This window comes from Littorina saxatilis, linkage group LG15, assembly GCF_037325665.1.
Source record: "Littorina saxatilis isolate snail1 linkage group LG15, US_GU_Lsax_2.0, whole genome shotgun sequence".
Taxonomy (NCBI): domain Eukaryota; kingdom Metazoa; phylum Mollusca; class Gastropoda; order Littorinimorpha; family Littorinidae; genus Littorina; species Littorina saxatilis.
In genome coordinates this window covers 5573049-5589241 of record NC_090259.1, presented here as the reverse complement: position 1 = coordinate 5589241, position 16193 = coordinate 5573049, and the positions used below count along the sequence as shown (strand labels likewise).

Below are 16193 nucleotides of genomic sequence, written 5' to 3'. Positions count from 1 at the left end.
GGGTCAAGGTCACATGCATTTTGGTAGGAAAAATGTGTAAAGCATGTGAGTCGTATGGGCTTTGCCCTTCTTGTTTTTTTTTATCTAGAGGACTTGTTTTAGTTTTGGTAATTGATTTATCACCAAGAGGGGTAATTTATTTTGTGTTTGGGATATATAGATGCAGGGTTTGTACCTTAGCACTTGCCCGCCGGGGGTGGTTTCAAATTGCTCTGTGCGAATTTAAAATTCCTCTTCACTGCCTGTCTGGCACGACAAAGGTGTAAATGCAACACAGTCAAATGGAAGAGCAAAGAGCTCTCGCATTCGGTGTGCTACAAGACACCATCTTCGTTCAATGCGTTTGCTAGCGTGATGCTGTCTCTTACCTCTCACTCGTGTCCAAGCTTCGAACTTGCACTTAACCACACGTTTCAGTAACAATGTAGAGATTTCTTGATTCTTGAAGTGTTCACTCCACTGCTGTTATGGTATTGAACACACGCAAACAGGAGATCTCGAGAGGCAGCGAAAATCAGCGTTTGTGGTAGGATCAAACAGATTCAAGGTTAAAAACATCCAGGACCACGAATGGTCTGTTCTCCACGCTACATTGTCTAAGATAATGCTGCTCAGAAAAATCTGTTGAACAGGTTTTCATGCTGTTCAGTGTTTTTGTTAGTGTTAATGGTTAGTTTTTGTTTTCTGAGTGCGATTTCATGTGTGACTGGGTGACAAGGGGGTATGTGTGATTGTGTGGTAACTTTCTTAGTTACTGCTCTTGTTAGTTCAGTATTTTGGCCCCCGCTATTCTGGTTAGCATCCAAAATAGGTTAACCCTTAGGCTGATAGTTGCAACATATGTCGCGCTACTTTAGGTATACTGTCATGTGGTTGTCACGACATATGTTGCGCTACTGGCTCAGTCTGTTTGGTCGGTTCCGATTACCTCCATTGGATGTGAAAACCTATATGACCGTTTTTGACTCACATGCGAAGCAAAAGTGAGTCTATGTACTCACCCGAGTCGTCCGTCCGTCCGTCCGTCCGGCCGGCCGTCCGGCCGTCCGGAAAACTTTAACGTTGGATATTTCTTGGACACTATTCAGTCTATCAGTACCAAATTTGGCAAGATGGTGTATGATGATAAGGCCCCAAAAAACATACATAGCATCTTGACCTTGCTTCAAGGTCAAGGTCGCAGGGGCCATAAATGTTGCCTAAAAAACAGCTATTTTTCACATTTTTCCCATTTTCTCTGAAGTTTTTGAGATTCAATACCTCACCTATATATGATATATAGGGCAAAGTGAGCCCCATCTTTTGATACCAGTTTGGTTTACCTTGCTTCAAGGTCAAGGTCACAGGAGCTCTTCAAAGTTGGATTGTATACATATTTTGAAGTGACCTTGACCCTGAACTATGGAAGATAACTGTTTCAAACTTTAAATTATGTGGGGCACATGTTATGCTTTCATCATGAGACACATTTGGTCACATATGATCAAGGTCAAGGTCACTTTGACCCTTATGAAATGTGACCAAAATAAGGTAGTGAACCACTAAAAGTGACCATATCTCATGGTAGAAAGAGCCAATAAGCACCATTGTACTTCCTATGTCTTGAATTAACAGCTTTGTGTTGCATGACCTTGGATGACCTTGACCTTGGGTCAAGGTCACATGTATTTTGGTAGGAAAAATGTGTAAAGCATGTGAGTCGTATGGGCTTTGCCCTTCTTGTTCTTTATTTTTCTCTGTTAATTCACTAGTGGCTATGTAACATGTGTTACAGAATTGCACCAGTGTAAGGGTTAAGGTACACCCCTGTAGATGTTTAGCTATGTATAGGCTATAGCTACTTAAAGTTATAAACTGATTTCATGCAAATTGAACTGTTTCAACCCATCATTAGCATGTTTAGAGATTAAATACCTGGCTTGTTTTAATTTGTAACAGGACAGAAGTCGCTCCGTGCTGTCTTTGGATGGTAACTTTGCCTTGGTCCACAAACAACGCAGCGGTAATTACCAGACACCACGTCACAAGGACGGCTTCTTTGTTAAGGATGATGAAGTCAGTGAGTTTGTCAAGCAGTGGACAGCCAACGCATCATCCAAGGATTGTTCGGTATGTTTCCAGTCTACCTCTCTAGAAGTCTTATAATTGAGAAACTGGATCAAGTACATAGTAACAAGTTTTACAAGCATTTTGAGCAGTTTGACTTTAAAATTAACACATGGATACATTAATTTTCTGTACACTGCTGCTATCAGAACTGCCAACTCTTTCAGCGTAGCTTGCTTTACTTCTTGAAAGCCAGAAAACAATTACATGCATAGTGTCCCTGTTTGTTGGGAGTCCTGGTACTCATTTCAGCTTCTCATTATGTATCACAATGTAAATATAGGTCAGGGTAGGTGATGCCGACACTGGAAAGTGCAGCCCTGAAAGTGGCGAGTAGAAACATGTAACTGGCGAATAGAAATGTTCATCTACTCACCAAATGCAAGTAAAGTTGCTGAAAGAAATTGTTGGTTTGGCTAGTAAAGTTTGCTCTCTGGCTAGTCAATTTCCAGAATCACTAGCTAAAGGCTATTGCACTAGTTTTGGGACTTTCAGGTCTGAAATGCCGTTTAAGATACTCCATAATGAACGTGTATATATATATATATATATTATTATTAAGTAATATGAGACTGAGAGTGCTAAATATATGTTGTGTGCAGCTGCACACAGCTGTGCATAGTGACAAAATCTACTGCGCTCAGCTGCATACCGTGAATTTAACTGCGCATGATTTGCTAGAAAGGGGTGTCCCGCTTATGTGAAATGAGTTGCGGATGCCGTTCCTTTTTGAGATATGACTAAACGCTACATGTACTATGTATCGTCATGGAAAGTACATTAAGAAGCAAACACTGAACGCAGGACAGCTGTTAATAATCTTCTTTGGTTTTGTACTATTAGGTTCTATTTATCAAGTATAATACCTATGTTTTCAGGATTGCTCACAGTTCCAGGCTGGTGATGCTATCCGATCCAAAAACAAAACCAAAAAGCTGGATGTCACTGGTGTATTTGGTTCTGTGTGCCAACATGAATTCCCAGGCTTGATGCTCAACATGAAACAAGGGGAAATGTGAGTTTTTTGCAAAAAAGAAAGTGTGATGTGCTTATGAAGAAAAAAGCAGCTACGAAGCCGGAATGTAATGGGAGTGTTCCCGCTCCTAGATGTCTTCTTTTATGCCCTCACATTGAATTCATTAGGGCATGTCTCCTTTTCCAAGCAAGCTGCTTTAGTGAACCACCAATATGACAAGTAGGCACACACTAACACAAACATCAATAAATATACACTCAAAAATCTCTTATTCACAAATCACCTAAGAACAGTAAGCTTACAACAAGAAGAAGAAGACAACATTATCTTAAAATTTTTTAATTTTTTTTTAATTTTGAGCAATATGTTTCTTTTTTCTCTTATTTGTAGCATGGCATATCCATCTCTGCTGCTTTCAAAGTTGCCACAAAGAACCAGCGACTTGAGGGAGAAACAGCAACTGATAATGTATGATGTTGGGTGCAAGCTGCACAAGCATTTGAAAAACCGCATGAGCAACTTGGTGGAGCAGTTCCGATTCTCAGTGCCTGCCTTCCATCGTTTTGCACACAACATGCCTTGCCAGGTAAGCAAATGATATATGATATATGTATTTCATTTTATGCCTCATGAATCTTCTGAATGAATTTAAAACTCTTTGGTGAGAAAAAAAGCCTTGAGAGTTACAGAACTGTTCTGTGATGCTGGTGTTAATAATTAATTGATTGTCCCTGCTCTGCACATTTCTCTGCTCTGCACACTTTGCCTGCTCTGCGCATTTCCCTATTGTGTGTGTGTGAGTGTACTCTCACATACTTTTCCTTTTTGATGTGTCACGGACATGAAGATAAGATGCTAGAATTATGTTTTAAAATGATATCTTTGGTACATTATGAATTTTGTTTAGGTTTGTTCAAAACTATAACAGATTTAAATGTTTTTGATGTACAGTGGTATGTCTATCTAACGTCTTTGAAAATGTAACCGAAATTCGGTTATATGGAGGGAACGTAACATAGAGGATTGTTTTGTTATGTCCGGGTCTGTCAATGATCCGGAATGACATTGGTGTTTTGATTGATGCCGCCCACAAAGTAATGTTATTCTTTCCTTAAACGATTATGGTAACCTGTTTTCTATTCAATTAATTACCAACACAGTTTTCTTGCTTGTTTAATGAAGCCCCGTAACTACTCATGGGTTAAAGGTTTGAAATAGACAAACTGAGGTTGAACGAAAGCATGCGGTCCTAGCATGCACATCAATGTCGATACCACACACGATACCCAGCAACGATTTCGTTAAAAACAAAGAAAAGTGTCCCAAAGGCAAGGAACAAAGCGAATAAGAACCGCGGCAGTGTGTTGAAACTGATGTAAAATTGTAGCCAAAAGCGTCAGTTTTCACGATGAAACTTGACTCACTCATTCAAGGGACAACTGCACTACTGTGTGTCCACAGAGTTGAGTAATTTAGGACACTCCACTACTCACCTTCAAACTTCACTGACGGGATTCTGAGGATAATCTATTGTATGTCGCGTCATTCGGTCATGGATCGGGAAAAACCAAGAACAGTTCCAGATTTCAAAACCCATATTCGTCGGCCGCCATTGTTAGCTAGACCAAAAATGTTTACACACGCTTTGCATACCTACATCGCAAAATTTCATGACATCACCAGTACTTTCGATTTTGGTTCGATGTTCGGATTGCTTTCATAACGTTTCTGTAACTTTGCGTGTTTAAAAGGTAGTAGTTCCTGCACAGTTCTTTGCAAAATGAAGCAGACATCTGGTGAATGACCTTTATCTATTCAAAATAAAGTAATGACCTGAAATAGAAATGAAAAACCATGGCTTCAGCCGTTAAGGTGCCGCAGGATTTCAGCACGTGTTTGTGTCCGTAACGCTTACTCGCTCGACTGGAGATATAAGTTAGAGTAAATCAAACCCGTGATAATTTTGGGAAAAGTTGTAGTCCACGTATGGACGGCCCTATGTCGTATTAGAGAGGGGGGACGTAATATGGAGGTGAGAAATACTAAGACGAAGAAGGAGAACAAATTCGTCAGAGAAAAGTCGGTCGTAATATTGAAGGCCCTAGCTGTAAAAGAGAGGGGTGGTAAAGGGAGGTACCACTGTATATCTGTAATGATCCTGATAATACATAATTCTGCTCTAAAATCTTTGCGATAAAAATTACAAGTTCAGTGGCAGAGATGTTTGAAGCAGTTCAACTTTACATTGTTAGAACCCATTTGTTTCTGCAAGATGAAAGTTAGATTGACAAGATGGAGATGGAGCCTGAAACTGTATCCTGAATGCTTGAGACGCTCAGTCATTAGCTCTATCAGGTACACTGATCCTCCTTCTCATTTAGTCAAGTTTCTCGTGACAAACATTGGGTATTTAATGTCTTGTAATTGTTATTCCTGTTTCAGCTTACCTATGGTCAGAGGTGCACTGTTGGAGCTGGTCTCTGTGATGGTGAGGGAATGGAGCGTGTTTGGAGCTACTTGCGAAAATTTGCACCAGCTTCCAAACAGATGGCCATGGGCAGCAGAGAAGATCTGCTGAATGACGCTCTTTTTGCATACTCTAGAAAAAGCTTTTCAAGGCTAGGTTTGTGTAACTCTTAATAGTTAATGTTCATGGTATTAGTATTTGTGTTTTTATTTGTTTCCTCTGCTTTTTTTGTTGTTGTTGGTGGTGGTTTTTGATACAAAAGCACCATTAAACTGGAAGAAATTATTTGTACAGTTAAGAACAGTAACTGCAGATACCATCACAAATGTAACTAATTTCCAAGTGGAATTTTTTAATGGTCAAAGTGACAATGTCTCTTTATCATTGGGAATGGTATCAAGGCATGTGTCACATTAAATACCATTCTCTACAAAAAAGGCTATTTGACTCAAGCAATTCATAGCGCCCTGGCTTTGTTATTAGTTTTTTGTTATCAGGCTGGTTTCACTTTCAAACCAATTGCGCGGGGATTTCTGTATTTCCCAGTCATCATTCAGTACAGGCACTAGGCATTTCAAATTGTACCACCTGTGTGTGCAAATGCATGCACAAGGATCCTTCTAGTTTTACTTTCATGGGCTGAAACTCACACATAAACTCATATTTTGTGCATGAGTGGATTTTTACATATATGACTGATTTTTACCCTGCTATTCAAGCAGCCATAGGCTGATTTCAGCGGATACATTCTTGTTATTTTCTATTTCTATAACGCACCAAACTCTGACATGGATTTCAAGATCTTTTCTGTGTGTACTTGGTCTTGTGCTTATGTGTACACATAAAAGGAGTATGCATTCAAAGGTCTGCTTAATATTTGACTTGGGAGATCTGAAAAATAACAACCTTCAACCAATTAGGCGCAGTAGGGATTTGAAGCTTCTGCGTGAGAGGTCAGGGTCTTATCCACTAGGCCTCTGTGTCTGGCACACATTGAGTAACCAATGTCGGCATTACAGATCCAAAGTTTAGAGCAAATGTTCAGGGGTTGAGGAACACTTGAGAAGCTTGCACCAATACTTTTGATTGCAGCAGCCCTCATGGCAGGATTACAAAGCATGTAGGGGATATATTGTCTGATTGCATGAACAAAATGTCTTGGTGTGTTTGTTTCCATCTTATTTTTGGTTCTCTTGCCGTTTTAGTGTTGTTATTTTTGTTTTGTTTACTTTACACTTCAATGTTTGCTTATTACTTTTGTTTGCTTTGTTCTAATTGCTTAGGAAAAAAGCTGTTGAGGCAGATGGAAACTGCAGCCAGAATGAAGCAAAGGTCACAGTCTGACTTCCAGGGCATTGAGCAGGAACTGAAGGGCCACTCAGACATAGGTAGGTGCTGTCAGCTCCAATGCTTTCATTCAAAAGTAAGGTCGTTATTTGGTCTTGATGGTTATAAAAATATGTTCAGTTCTGTTAGGGTGTTCTGGCTTGATATGGGCTTTTTTCATCTGCAAACTTGTTGATAATTGACTCAGTATTGAGAAGCGTGTTGTTCTCTTGTAATTTGACTTGTCATTTTGATTCCAAGATAATTGCAAAGTAGTTTGACAATAATTTTTTTATTTTATTTATTTTGTTGTTGTTGCTTTCAGCTGGTACTTCAAAGGACTGGTTGACAGCTTTGCAAAAGGATTGTACCTCACAACCCAGCGTCAGAGGTGAGCATGTAAGAAACCATAAATAAGTGAATGGTTCAAGAACTGTTGTGGTCTTTCTGGATGATTTTTAGAAACATTGTGAATTAAAATTTAAAAGGCATTACTGCAAAGAACTTTATGTTTTATTGTAATTCAATCAAGTTTGCGTTTTAATGAAACAGATTTTGTGATTGGTCAAAATGCCCAAACTCATGAAAAATTACCGGTCATTAATTGTCGATAACCACTCGCTAAAAAATCCATTAACAACCTGCTGGCGAGGCGCATTGATACAGCCTCAACTAGTCTCGGTTAGCTTTGAGGGTCATTTTACAAGGAAATATGAAGGCCAGCGAAATACCGAGACCATTTATATGCGAAGTGATGACGTCGAATACGTGACGTAAGTTGATGCATGAATTCTTCCGGATTACGTCAGTCAATTCCAAAGATCGCTTTTGTGATGAAAAGAATGTGTTTTGAGTTTGCTGTCAAAAAACCTGTCAAAAAAGAAGGGAAAATGTATGTGAAAGAAAACAAAACAGGAGCAGAGTGATACGATAGGAATACAGAGACATATTTCTTGGGACTTGACCCTGGCAGGTAGGTGGACTGAAAGTAGTGTGTGAACAGAACGGAACCAATTCTGTCTGTTTACCATCGCATGAAAGCAGGAAAGAGATCGTCGTCAGATTGAATTACAATAACATTAACATGCTTCCATTTGAAACTTCTCAGTCTTCATCTTCATCCATCGGGCTTCAATTAGCTTTGGTCAGGCGTCAATATGACGACCTCGAAGTTTCAAATGGAAGCATGTTTGTGTGTAATTAAAGTGCCTTTTTCAGAAAAGATGTTGTGTTAATGATAAAAGGGAAATTTGTCACAGAAGAATTTGTGAAAGTTTATCAATATCTTTGCATTCTTTGTCCATTTTAGTTGATATATAAATAGAGAATACTACATAGCTTGCTGTGTCGTACCAGATTTACACGAGTTGTTTTTTTTAAATATTGAACTGCGAGTGAAAGCGAGCTGTTCACTATTTGAAAAAGCAACGAGTGTAAATCTGGTACGAAACGGCCAGCCATCTAGTATTCTGTTTATCTTGCATACTGTACTTACGTGTATTTGACTGAAAATATCCTGCAGTCGAGGCAGCTAAATTGAAGATGCTTGTTTTGCAACCTTGATCTCTTCTAAAGCCTCGTGCAGTCTATTACGTCAAAGCAAAGAAACGTCACTGTGAAAGTGTGGCGTGATGTGTTCTAAAAATTCATCGAGGGTAATTAGCGAGCGCGAATTCTTTAGTTCTATAATGACGTTTGTCTCGGTGACTTTGAAATCATAAGCAGTCGAAATACAGGTCCCTGCCAGACTTGCTTGACATGACCTCATTTTCATGATATACACACGTGTGATTTGAACGATTATTATCTCACGGGTGTCTCTCTCAGGAATGTAGGATAAAAAAAATATTTAAAAAATGTATATGTTGTCATTTGTAGGTGATGCAAAGCTGACATTGAGGGAGGAGTATGCATACACCATTGTGCAAGTTGCAGAAAAACGGTAAGTATGTAGAGACGGTGAAGGAAAAGTACAAATAAGTTTTGAAGAAAAAGATTAAAACTGAAAAAATCGTCTGGTTAAAAGCCCTTGTGTGTCAGTTTTACTGAACACCAGTGATTGACACACATTTTTGTTTAAGCTAGTCCTTTATTTCTGTGATAATAACATAGTAATGTAATTAAATACATTTAAGAACACAAAGATAAATCTACTTGTTAATTTGTTCTTTGTTGCAGAGCTGAACTGCAAACAAGTGAATCAGAGAACACAAAAGAGAAACTTTCTGCAGACATTGAAAGGTGGGTCGAATGTGTTGCAAACCTTTTTTAACAATTTTTTTTTAGGGTTCAAGGCATTTTTAGAACTTGTATTGACACGGACAGTGGGCTAGTGGATAAGATGTCTACCCCCCAAGTAGAAGGTCTTGGGTTCGACAAAGTATGTACAGACCTGCTAGTGCCTTATACCCCTTCGTGTGTACACACAAGCACAACACCAAGGGCGAATTGAAAAGATCATATAACCTATGTCGGAGTTGTGTGGATTATAGAAACGTGAAACTTCCAGCATGCATCCCCTGAAAGAGGCGTATGGCTGCCTAAATGGCATACAGGGAAAGGCCCACGCATGCAAAAAAAAAAAACCAAGTGTTTCAGCACATGAATTCAGAAGAAGAAGAATCTTTTATTGTAACTAATATACCCAACCAACCACCCAACCCCTTCTTTCAAACTTGAAACAAAATCAAAATTTGTAGGTTCATTTTGTGATTACGGTGATTTGTGAATAAGAGATTTTTGGCTCACGAAGTGTAGCCTATGCGATCGTAACTTTGTCTGTCTGTGCGTTTGTGCGTGCGTGCGTGTGTGTGTGTGTATGTCTGTGGTAGAAACTTTAACATTTCCGAGTCTATGTGTGAGTGGTTATCCAAGACTATGGATAAAGCTCGCATAAGATTACGTCACGGTCAAAAGTGTTTGACGTCAATTAATGCATCATGACGGCATGCCTCCCTGTAGTCTTTCTCTCTCGCGTGGTGTGTGTGGTCTCGGTCATTGTTATTTTGAGCGGGCCGAGACTATTTGGCAGTCGTGTCCCTGTAAGTAGGCTACATGCAGACACAGACAGATCTAGATCAAGTGTCTCTCTTTCTTGCACAGTGTCACCTAAGCTTACTGTGTGTGTGGGTGTGTATGTGTGACGGACTGATTGAGTTTGTGTTACTGTTTGTCTATTTCTTACGTGAGCCTTGAAGGCTTCGCCTCTTGTTGAATGTATATTTATTGATGTTTGTGTTAGAGTGTGCCTTTTTGTCATATTGGTGGTTCATTAGAGCAGCTTGCTTGGAAAAGGAGACATGCCCTAATGAATTCACTGTGAGGGCATAAAAGAAGACATCTAGGAGCGGGGACAACCCATTACATTCTGGCTTCGTAGCTGCTTTTCTTTCATAAGCACATCACATTTTCTTTTTAGCCTGTTGTGTGGCTCACTTAATTTGTGCCTAATTTTGTTTCAGGCTTCTCATTCAGGCACATAAGCTTCAGAGACGCTGCAGACTGGACAGACCACTGGATGCAAAAGATGCCAGCACTAAGAATGCAGCAGTGGAAGCCAAGGCAAAATTTGTGCGCACCAGCCTTTCCACTGCACTGACTTTGTCAAAAGAGAGGCAGTTCTTGAACCACCTCCGTGCAAAATATGCAGGTGATTTGTAAATGTCTTGTCTGGGGGAAAAAGACAGTTGACTGTGTCTAACAAATAATCAGGGATCGCGCTAGCTTTTAAAACGCGTAAGTCATACGCAACGAAACGAAAAAAACGCGTCACGGACCAATATTTTTGCGTACTACGAAAACACGTACAGACACAAACAAAACACGCACGAAAGACTTAAAGACACTCCTTACCTAAATACGGCGAGTTTCCTGTTGAACTCCGCGCACGCCTGTCGAATAACACCCCTGCTGTCTCCAACCTTCGGGCCTTGCGAGTTTGTTTCCCGCTCTAATACGACTAGACACACTTTCCGCCTTTTGGAAGCGCAAGATGGGAGAGCAGCTAATGTCTGTTTCATTATCCGACAAGACATTATCTGGTAATACCCTCGTTACGTTCGTTTGCGATACTTCGATGCAAAAAGAAACGGACTTTAGTTTTGACGCGCAGATTTCATGTGTGTCGTCACTTCTCGAGCCCTATAGTCAGTTTCAGGATCGGGTGATTATTAAGTCAGAGCAAAAGCGCTGCGTGAAGACAAGAAAAAGTTACAATATTTTTGCGTATGGCTTACGCGGCGCGGCGAAAAAACCGCGTCAGCGACTTTTAAAATGCGTCAAATACGCAAAAATCGTGCGTAAACGCGATCCCTGGATAATGCAGACTATATTTATTTTATATAAGATAAACTTTTGTTTGGCAAACTAGGGGTTGCTGGTACTGGTAGCAGCACTCAGGCAAAACTGTACTTTTTGAGACTGTGAGATTAAAGTATCTCTTGTGTTCCCATTGTTATTCACGTAGCAAAATCACTTGAAGGCCTATCTAAAAGATTTGATGAGTGTTAACACATTTCTGCACTAATGAAAACAAATTGATTAGCAAGATTAACGATTGAAGTTATGTGCCTGTAAAGATCAAATTGGATCTCAAATGGCAATGACGCTTTTAAGTTTAATTTATCTTTGTTATGCGTTTTTTCCTCTTAATTTAATTTGAGAGCAAAATTGTTCCCATGATGGCATAAATAATTTTCAAAAGATATATAAGTTCAAATATTTGCTCTGGTCTGATGCAAATATATTTTCTTTGTAATAAAAAAAAAAGTAGGTTTTTTTTTTAGAAGTTTGCTCCAGTGTCCGCAGTTATTTATTTTATACAACTCGTAGACAAGCTTTATCTCACAGCTAGCACTCTTTGTTACGTTTGTGTGTGTGATCTAACAGATGGACAGTCGGTGGCCTCCAGGATTGGCAAGCAGCTGAAGATCAACAGCCAAAACTTGGCCAAAGCTTCGGACAACTTGGTGAGTTATGGCTGTGAGGTGAGCAGCAAGGACCTGAAGGACCTGGACCACCCTGTGTATGTCCAGCTCCAGGCATCAGGACTCAACCACCTGCAACAGAAGGCAGCCCTGGCCTATGCTGACTTTGAACGTGCATGTGAGGGGGAGGAAGCAACCAAAAAGGATATGGGCCTTTTTTTAACATGTTTAGCGAAAAAGGAAAAGAAGCTGGACATGCTCATCTGTGACGTTCCGTTAAGTTCCGACCAGTACGGGGAACTTCACATTTTGTGTGCTCGGAGAATTGCACTCGAGCAACTCCATGAAACTTGTGCAACGGACTTTGCCAAGCACATTGCCATTAACAGTTGGGTTTATTCCAAAAGCCATCTGCTTGAGACGCTTTCAGCAAGTTCACTAGAACCAACATTTGACCTCCAAGAATGTGATTTGGTAGAATGTGACGAGGTGGAGGATTCCAGTGATGATGACATGTGAAGAAAGACCAGGCAACTGACAACAGTGTTGGCTAACTTGAAATGTCAATAGGTCATAGTGTTATGCAGTGTTCATCTTTATAGTTGGGTAGAAGCAGACATTGTTTGCCATTGTCATTTCAATAGCGCTATTTCTCATGATGAACTGAACATGCAAAGGGTACATTACCATTAAACGCTAATTGCTACTTCTGAGTAAATGGATTCATAACCTTGGTGGGTGCTTACAAGGTCCTTGATATGCTGTTTTTGCAAGGAGTATAATCTGCACATACTGTACACGGTAATCAGAACTATTCTTAGGGGGTAATTTACAGTGCATTTGTGACTACAAAGTTTATGCTTTGAACTAGACTTTCTTCTGTTAATTGAGTTAATCTTTGGGGCATGCATATTTTTTGTTTTTGTTGTGTGGGTGGTATTGATGTTATTTACATATTGACATACTCACTGGAATCCTCCTCCTCCTCACAGTCTACCAAATCAAATTCTTGGAGGTCCAATGTTTGTTCTAGTGAACCACTAAGTTGCATAAATATTTGTAAGTTTGCGGACAATACAACTCTTAATTTGGATGGGAGTAAGGAATCGTTTGTTGAATGTGTTAAAACTTACTAGAGATCTTTTTGAATTCTCTGGATTAAAGATAAATAATGAAAAAACTCAAATTGTCTGGATCGGAAGAAAGTAAAATTCATAAGAAAGATATATGAGGGACGTGAACTGGGATTGTTAAAGTATTGGGAGTCGATTTTTCAACAAACACCAACAACATTTTGGAAATTAATTACAATAAAAAGAGATTAAAATAGTTTTGAATGATTGATGCCGAAGACAGTTAACTCCATTCGTTAAAATTATAATTTTGAAAACCATGGTCTTGTCCAAATTGGATTATTTATTAACTGTACCATTGCCAGACCTATCCGAAGCTTTTTTACGAGAAGTTAATGCAGCCTTTTGTTCCTTCCTGTGGAATGGTAAATGTGCAAAGATTCGGGGAAATGTCGTCTGCAGACCTTATTGCCATGATGGTTTAAATATGTATGACATTTATACTTCTGTGGCATGAGTAAAGATAAATTGGATTCGCAGGTTCAAGATGTTGGAATTTCATGTAAAAAGTAGTTTAATTTTTATATGACACCTGGATTGAAAGATATTTAAAGTTGGTGCTGGGTATGGAAATGTGTTACTGAAGCATTATAATAAATGCTGTTCCTTATTTAAGGTAATTGATACCAATGATTGTGTTTCCGAATGTATACATTACAATGTGAACATCACACGAGATCAGGGACTATTGTAAATAAGGCATTGATTGAAAATGATGCACTGTTTGTTCATCAGTTGTTACATTTCAATGGAGATTTGTTACTTTTGAAGTCAAAATTTTTATTTTATTTTATGGAAGTGTGCTTCAGTCCTTAAGAAAATATGAGAGAAAAGTGAAAATTGATTCGTTAAAAGGTTTTCAGATTTGGGATAATAAACCTTGGCAGATTATTTGTAGAGGCAAACAGACCATTAAAGGAGTTTTTTTGAAAATAAAATTTGATAATAACCCTGCTGGCATGACTAGATGAAACATATATTTTTTGCAACATGAACTGGAAACAGATTCATGATATGTGTTTTAAAACAACTTAGGACACACAGTAAAAATGGTTCAAGACCAGATTGCTTCGTGGCATTCTTGATGTTGCCAGCCGGTTATTTGTTCAAAAGATTTTTGACGGTCCACTTATGTCTTTTGTATAAATGGAAATGAAATAATATCCCATATATTTTGGTATTGCCGGCTTGGTCAAACATTTCGGACTGAATTGGAAGATTTGTTAAATAAAAGTTTTATATACAGTCCAAATGTTCTTTTTACATTTGACTTTGCAGACCTTATCAATTTGCCCAGATTTTGTTGTTGTTGATTTTTTTTGAAAGTCACCATGTGACTCTTCAATACAAAATGTCTTACCACATGTTTGATTTGCCTCATATCTGTGTGTGTGGGTGCGTGTGTATGTGTGTGTGTATGTTCATTAAAAACTGGAATCGGACATGAACCTAGACAGATGATTAATGATTACACTCAAAGTACAACACTTCATACATTTACATTAACCCTGCAACCAAAGAACAAAAAAGACAGTGTTTCAGAGCAGGTAGTTGACATGACATTTTTAGTGTTTTAGTGTTGCAAGGAAAGTTTAGAATTCCAGGAGGCGATTCACCTTGCATTCAGTTGGCTCCTAGTGCGTATAGGACTCAGGGACCGCACTTCAGTTTGGGAGCCCTGTAATTGTACCACGGACACGAATAGAGACCCCCCCATTACTCTACCCTCGCCTCCTTAACCCCATCCAATGTAATTTGTGATTCGACAAAATTTTGAGGACGTTTTTGTCATTTAAATAATAATAATGCATGATATGTATAAAGTGCATGTGTCCAGGGTTTAATCCTACTCAAAGCGCTGTACAGTCATTGGAAAAATACAACAAACATTATTTACAGTGCAGTCACACGACATATCAATGAATAACACAATACAGCACTATAAAACATCACACGCACGGAAACACATCATGTACACGCACTATAAAATACACATTGCACAATCAAAAACATTCGCGGCACTCACGCAGTGAAGAACTATGTACAGTTCATTGAGTCAAAATTGAGCATCAGGAACGGACCTGACTTGAAAGTGTATTTTATGGTTTGTGGAAAAGGTGGTTTTGTTATATTTAGTCAAGTTTTGACTAAATATTTTAACATCGAGGGGGAATCGAAACGAGGGTCGTGGTGTATGTGCGTGTGTCTGTGTGTGTGTGTAGAGCGATTCAGACTAAACTACTGGACCGATCTTTATGAAATTTGACATGAGAGTTCCTGGGTATGAAATCCCCGAACGTTTTTTTCATTTTTTTGATAAATGTCTTTGATGACGTCATATCCGGCTTTTCGTGAAAGTTGAGGCGGCACTGTCACGCCCTCATTTTTCAACCAAATTGGTTCAAATTTTGGTCAAGTAATCTTCGACGAAGCCCGGACTTCGGTATTGCATTTCAGCTTGGTGGCTTAAAAATTAATTAATGACTTTGGTCATTAAAAATCTGAAAATTGTATAAAAAAAAAAATTTATAAAACGATCCAAATTTACGTTTATTTTATTCTCCATCATTTGCTGATTCCAAAAACATATAAATATGTTATATTCGGATTAAAAACAAGCTCTGAAAATTAAATATATAAAAATTATTATCAAAATTAAATTGTCCAAATCAATTTAAAAACACTTTCATCTTATTCCTTGTCGGTTCCTGATTCCAAAAACATATAGATATGATATGTTTGGATTAAAAACACGCTCAGAAAGTTAAAACAAAGAGAGGTACAGAAAAGCGTGCTATCCTTCTTAGCGCAACTACTACCCCGCTCTTCTTGTCAATTTCACTGCCTTTGCCATGAGCGGTGGACTGACGATGCTACGAGTATACGGTCTTGCTGAAAAATGGCATTGCGTTCAGTTTCATTCTGTGAGTTCGACAGCTACTTGACTAAATATTGTATTTTCGCCTTACGCGACTTGTTTGATCTGTGACAGGGAAGAGCAACTGCGGAGTTTAGCGGGCAGTGCGGAATTCCAAACAGCAGGGGCTTGATAATTACATGATTTCTTTCCGTACGTTTACAGTTAAAAGTTTGGTACTTCGAGGAGCTTTTCAAAGCTGGACCTGGGAGAGCGAGAGGGTTCGTAAATTTCAGTACTGAGGATAGGCATGGGGGGGGGGGGGGGGGGGAGCCAATTGAGCTTTATGAGAAGAGGTGTGGCGCGATGTGTTATGTGCTTACGAAGCACACCTCTATCAGCA

General features: G+C 39.1%; 2 protein-coding genes across 2 annotated transcripts in view; one reads left to right on the top strand and one right to left on the bottom strand.

Moving 5' to 3' along the window:
* Positions 1-16193, bottom strand: part of LOC138948334 (uncharacterized) — a 135385-nt gene that overhangs the window by 38282 nt on the left and 80910 nt on the right. The window lies entirely within an intron of this gene.
* Positions 282-14301, top strand: LOC138948251 (uncharacterized). The gene is made up of 11 exons (XM_070319769.1): positions 282-341; positions 1939-2109; positions 2985-3121; positions 3473-3668; positions 5525-5705; positions 6833-6937; positions 7201-7266; positions 8754-8817; positions 9054-9116; positions 10337-10524; positions 11763-14301. The coding sequence occupies exons 1-11, from the start codon at positions 282-284 to the stop codon at positions 12317-12319; spliced, it is 1788 nt and encodes a 595-aa protein (XP_070175870.1). The 3' UTR covers positions 12320-14301.

Coding starts and splice junctions, on each gene's coding strand:
- LOC138948251 (XM_070319769.1), top strand. CDS start 282: ATGGAAGAGCAAAGAGCTCTCGCATTCGGTGTGCTACAAGACACCATC. Junction 3,122..3,472: donor AACATGAAACAAGGGGAAAT/GTGAGTTTTTTG, acceptor TCTTATTTGTAG/CATGGCATATCCATCTCTGC. Junction 9,117..10,336: donor CTTTCTGCAGACATTGAAAG/GTGGGTCGAATG, acceptor ATTTTGTTTCAG/GCTTCTCATTCAGGCACATA.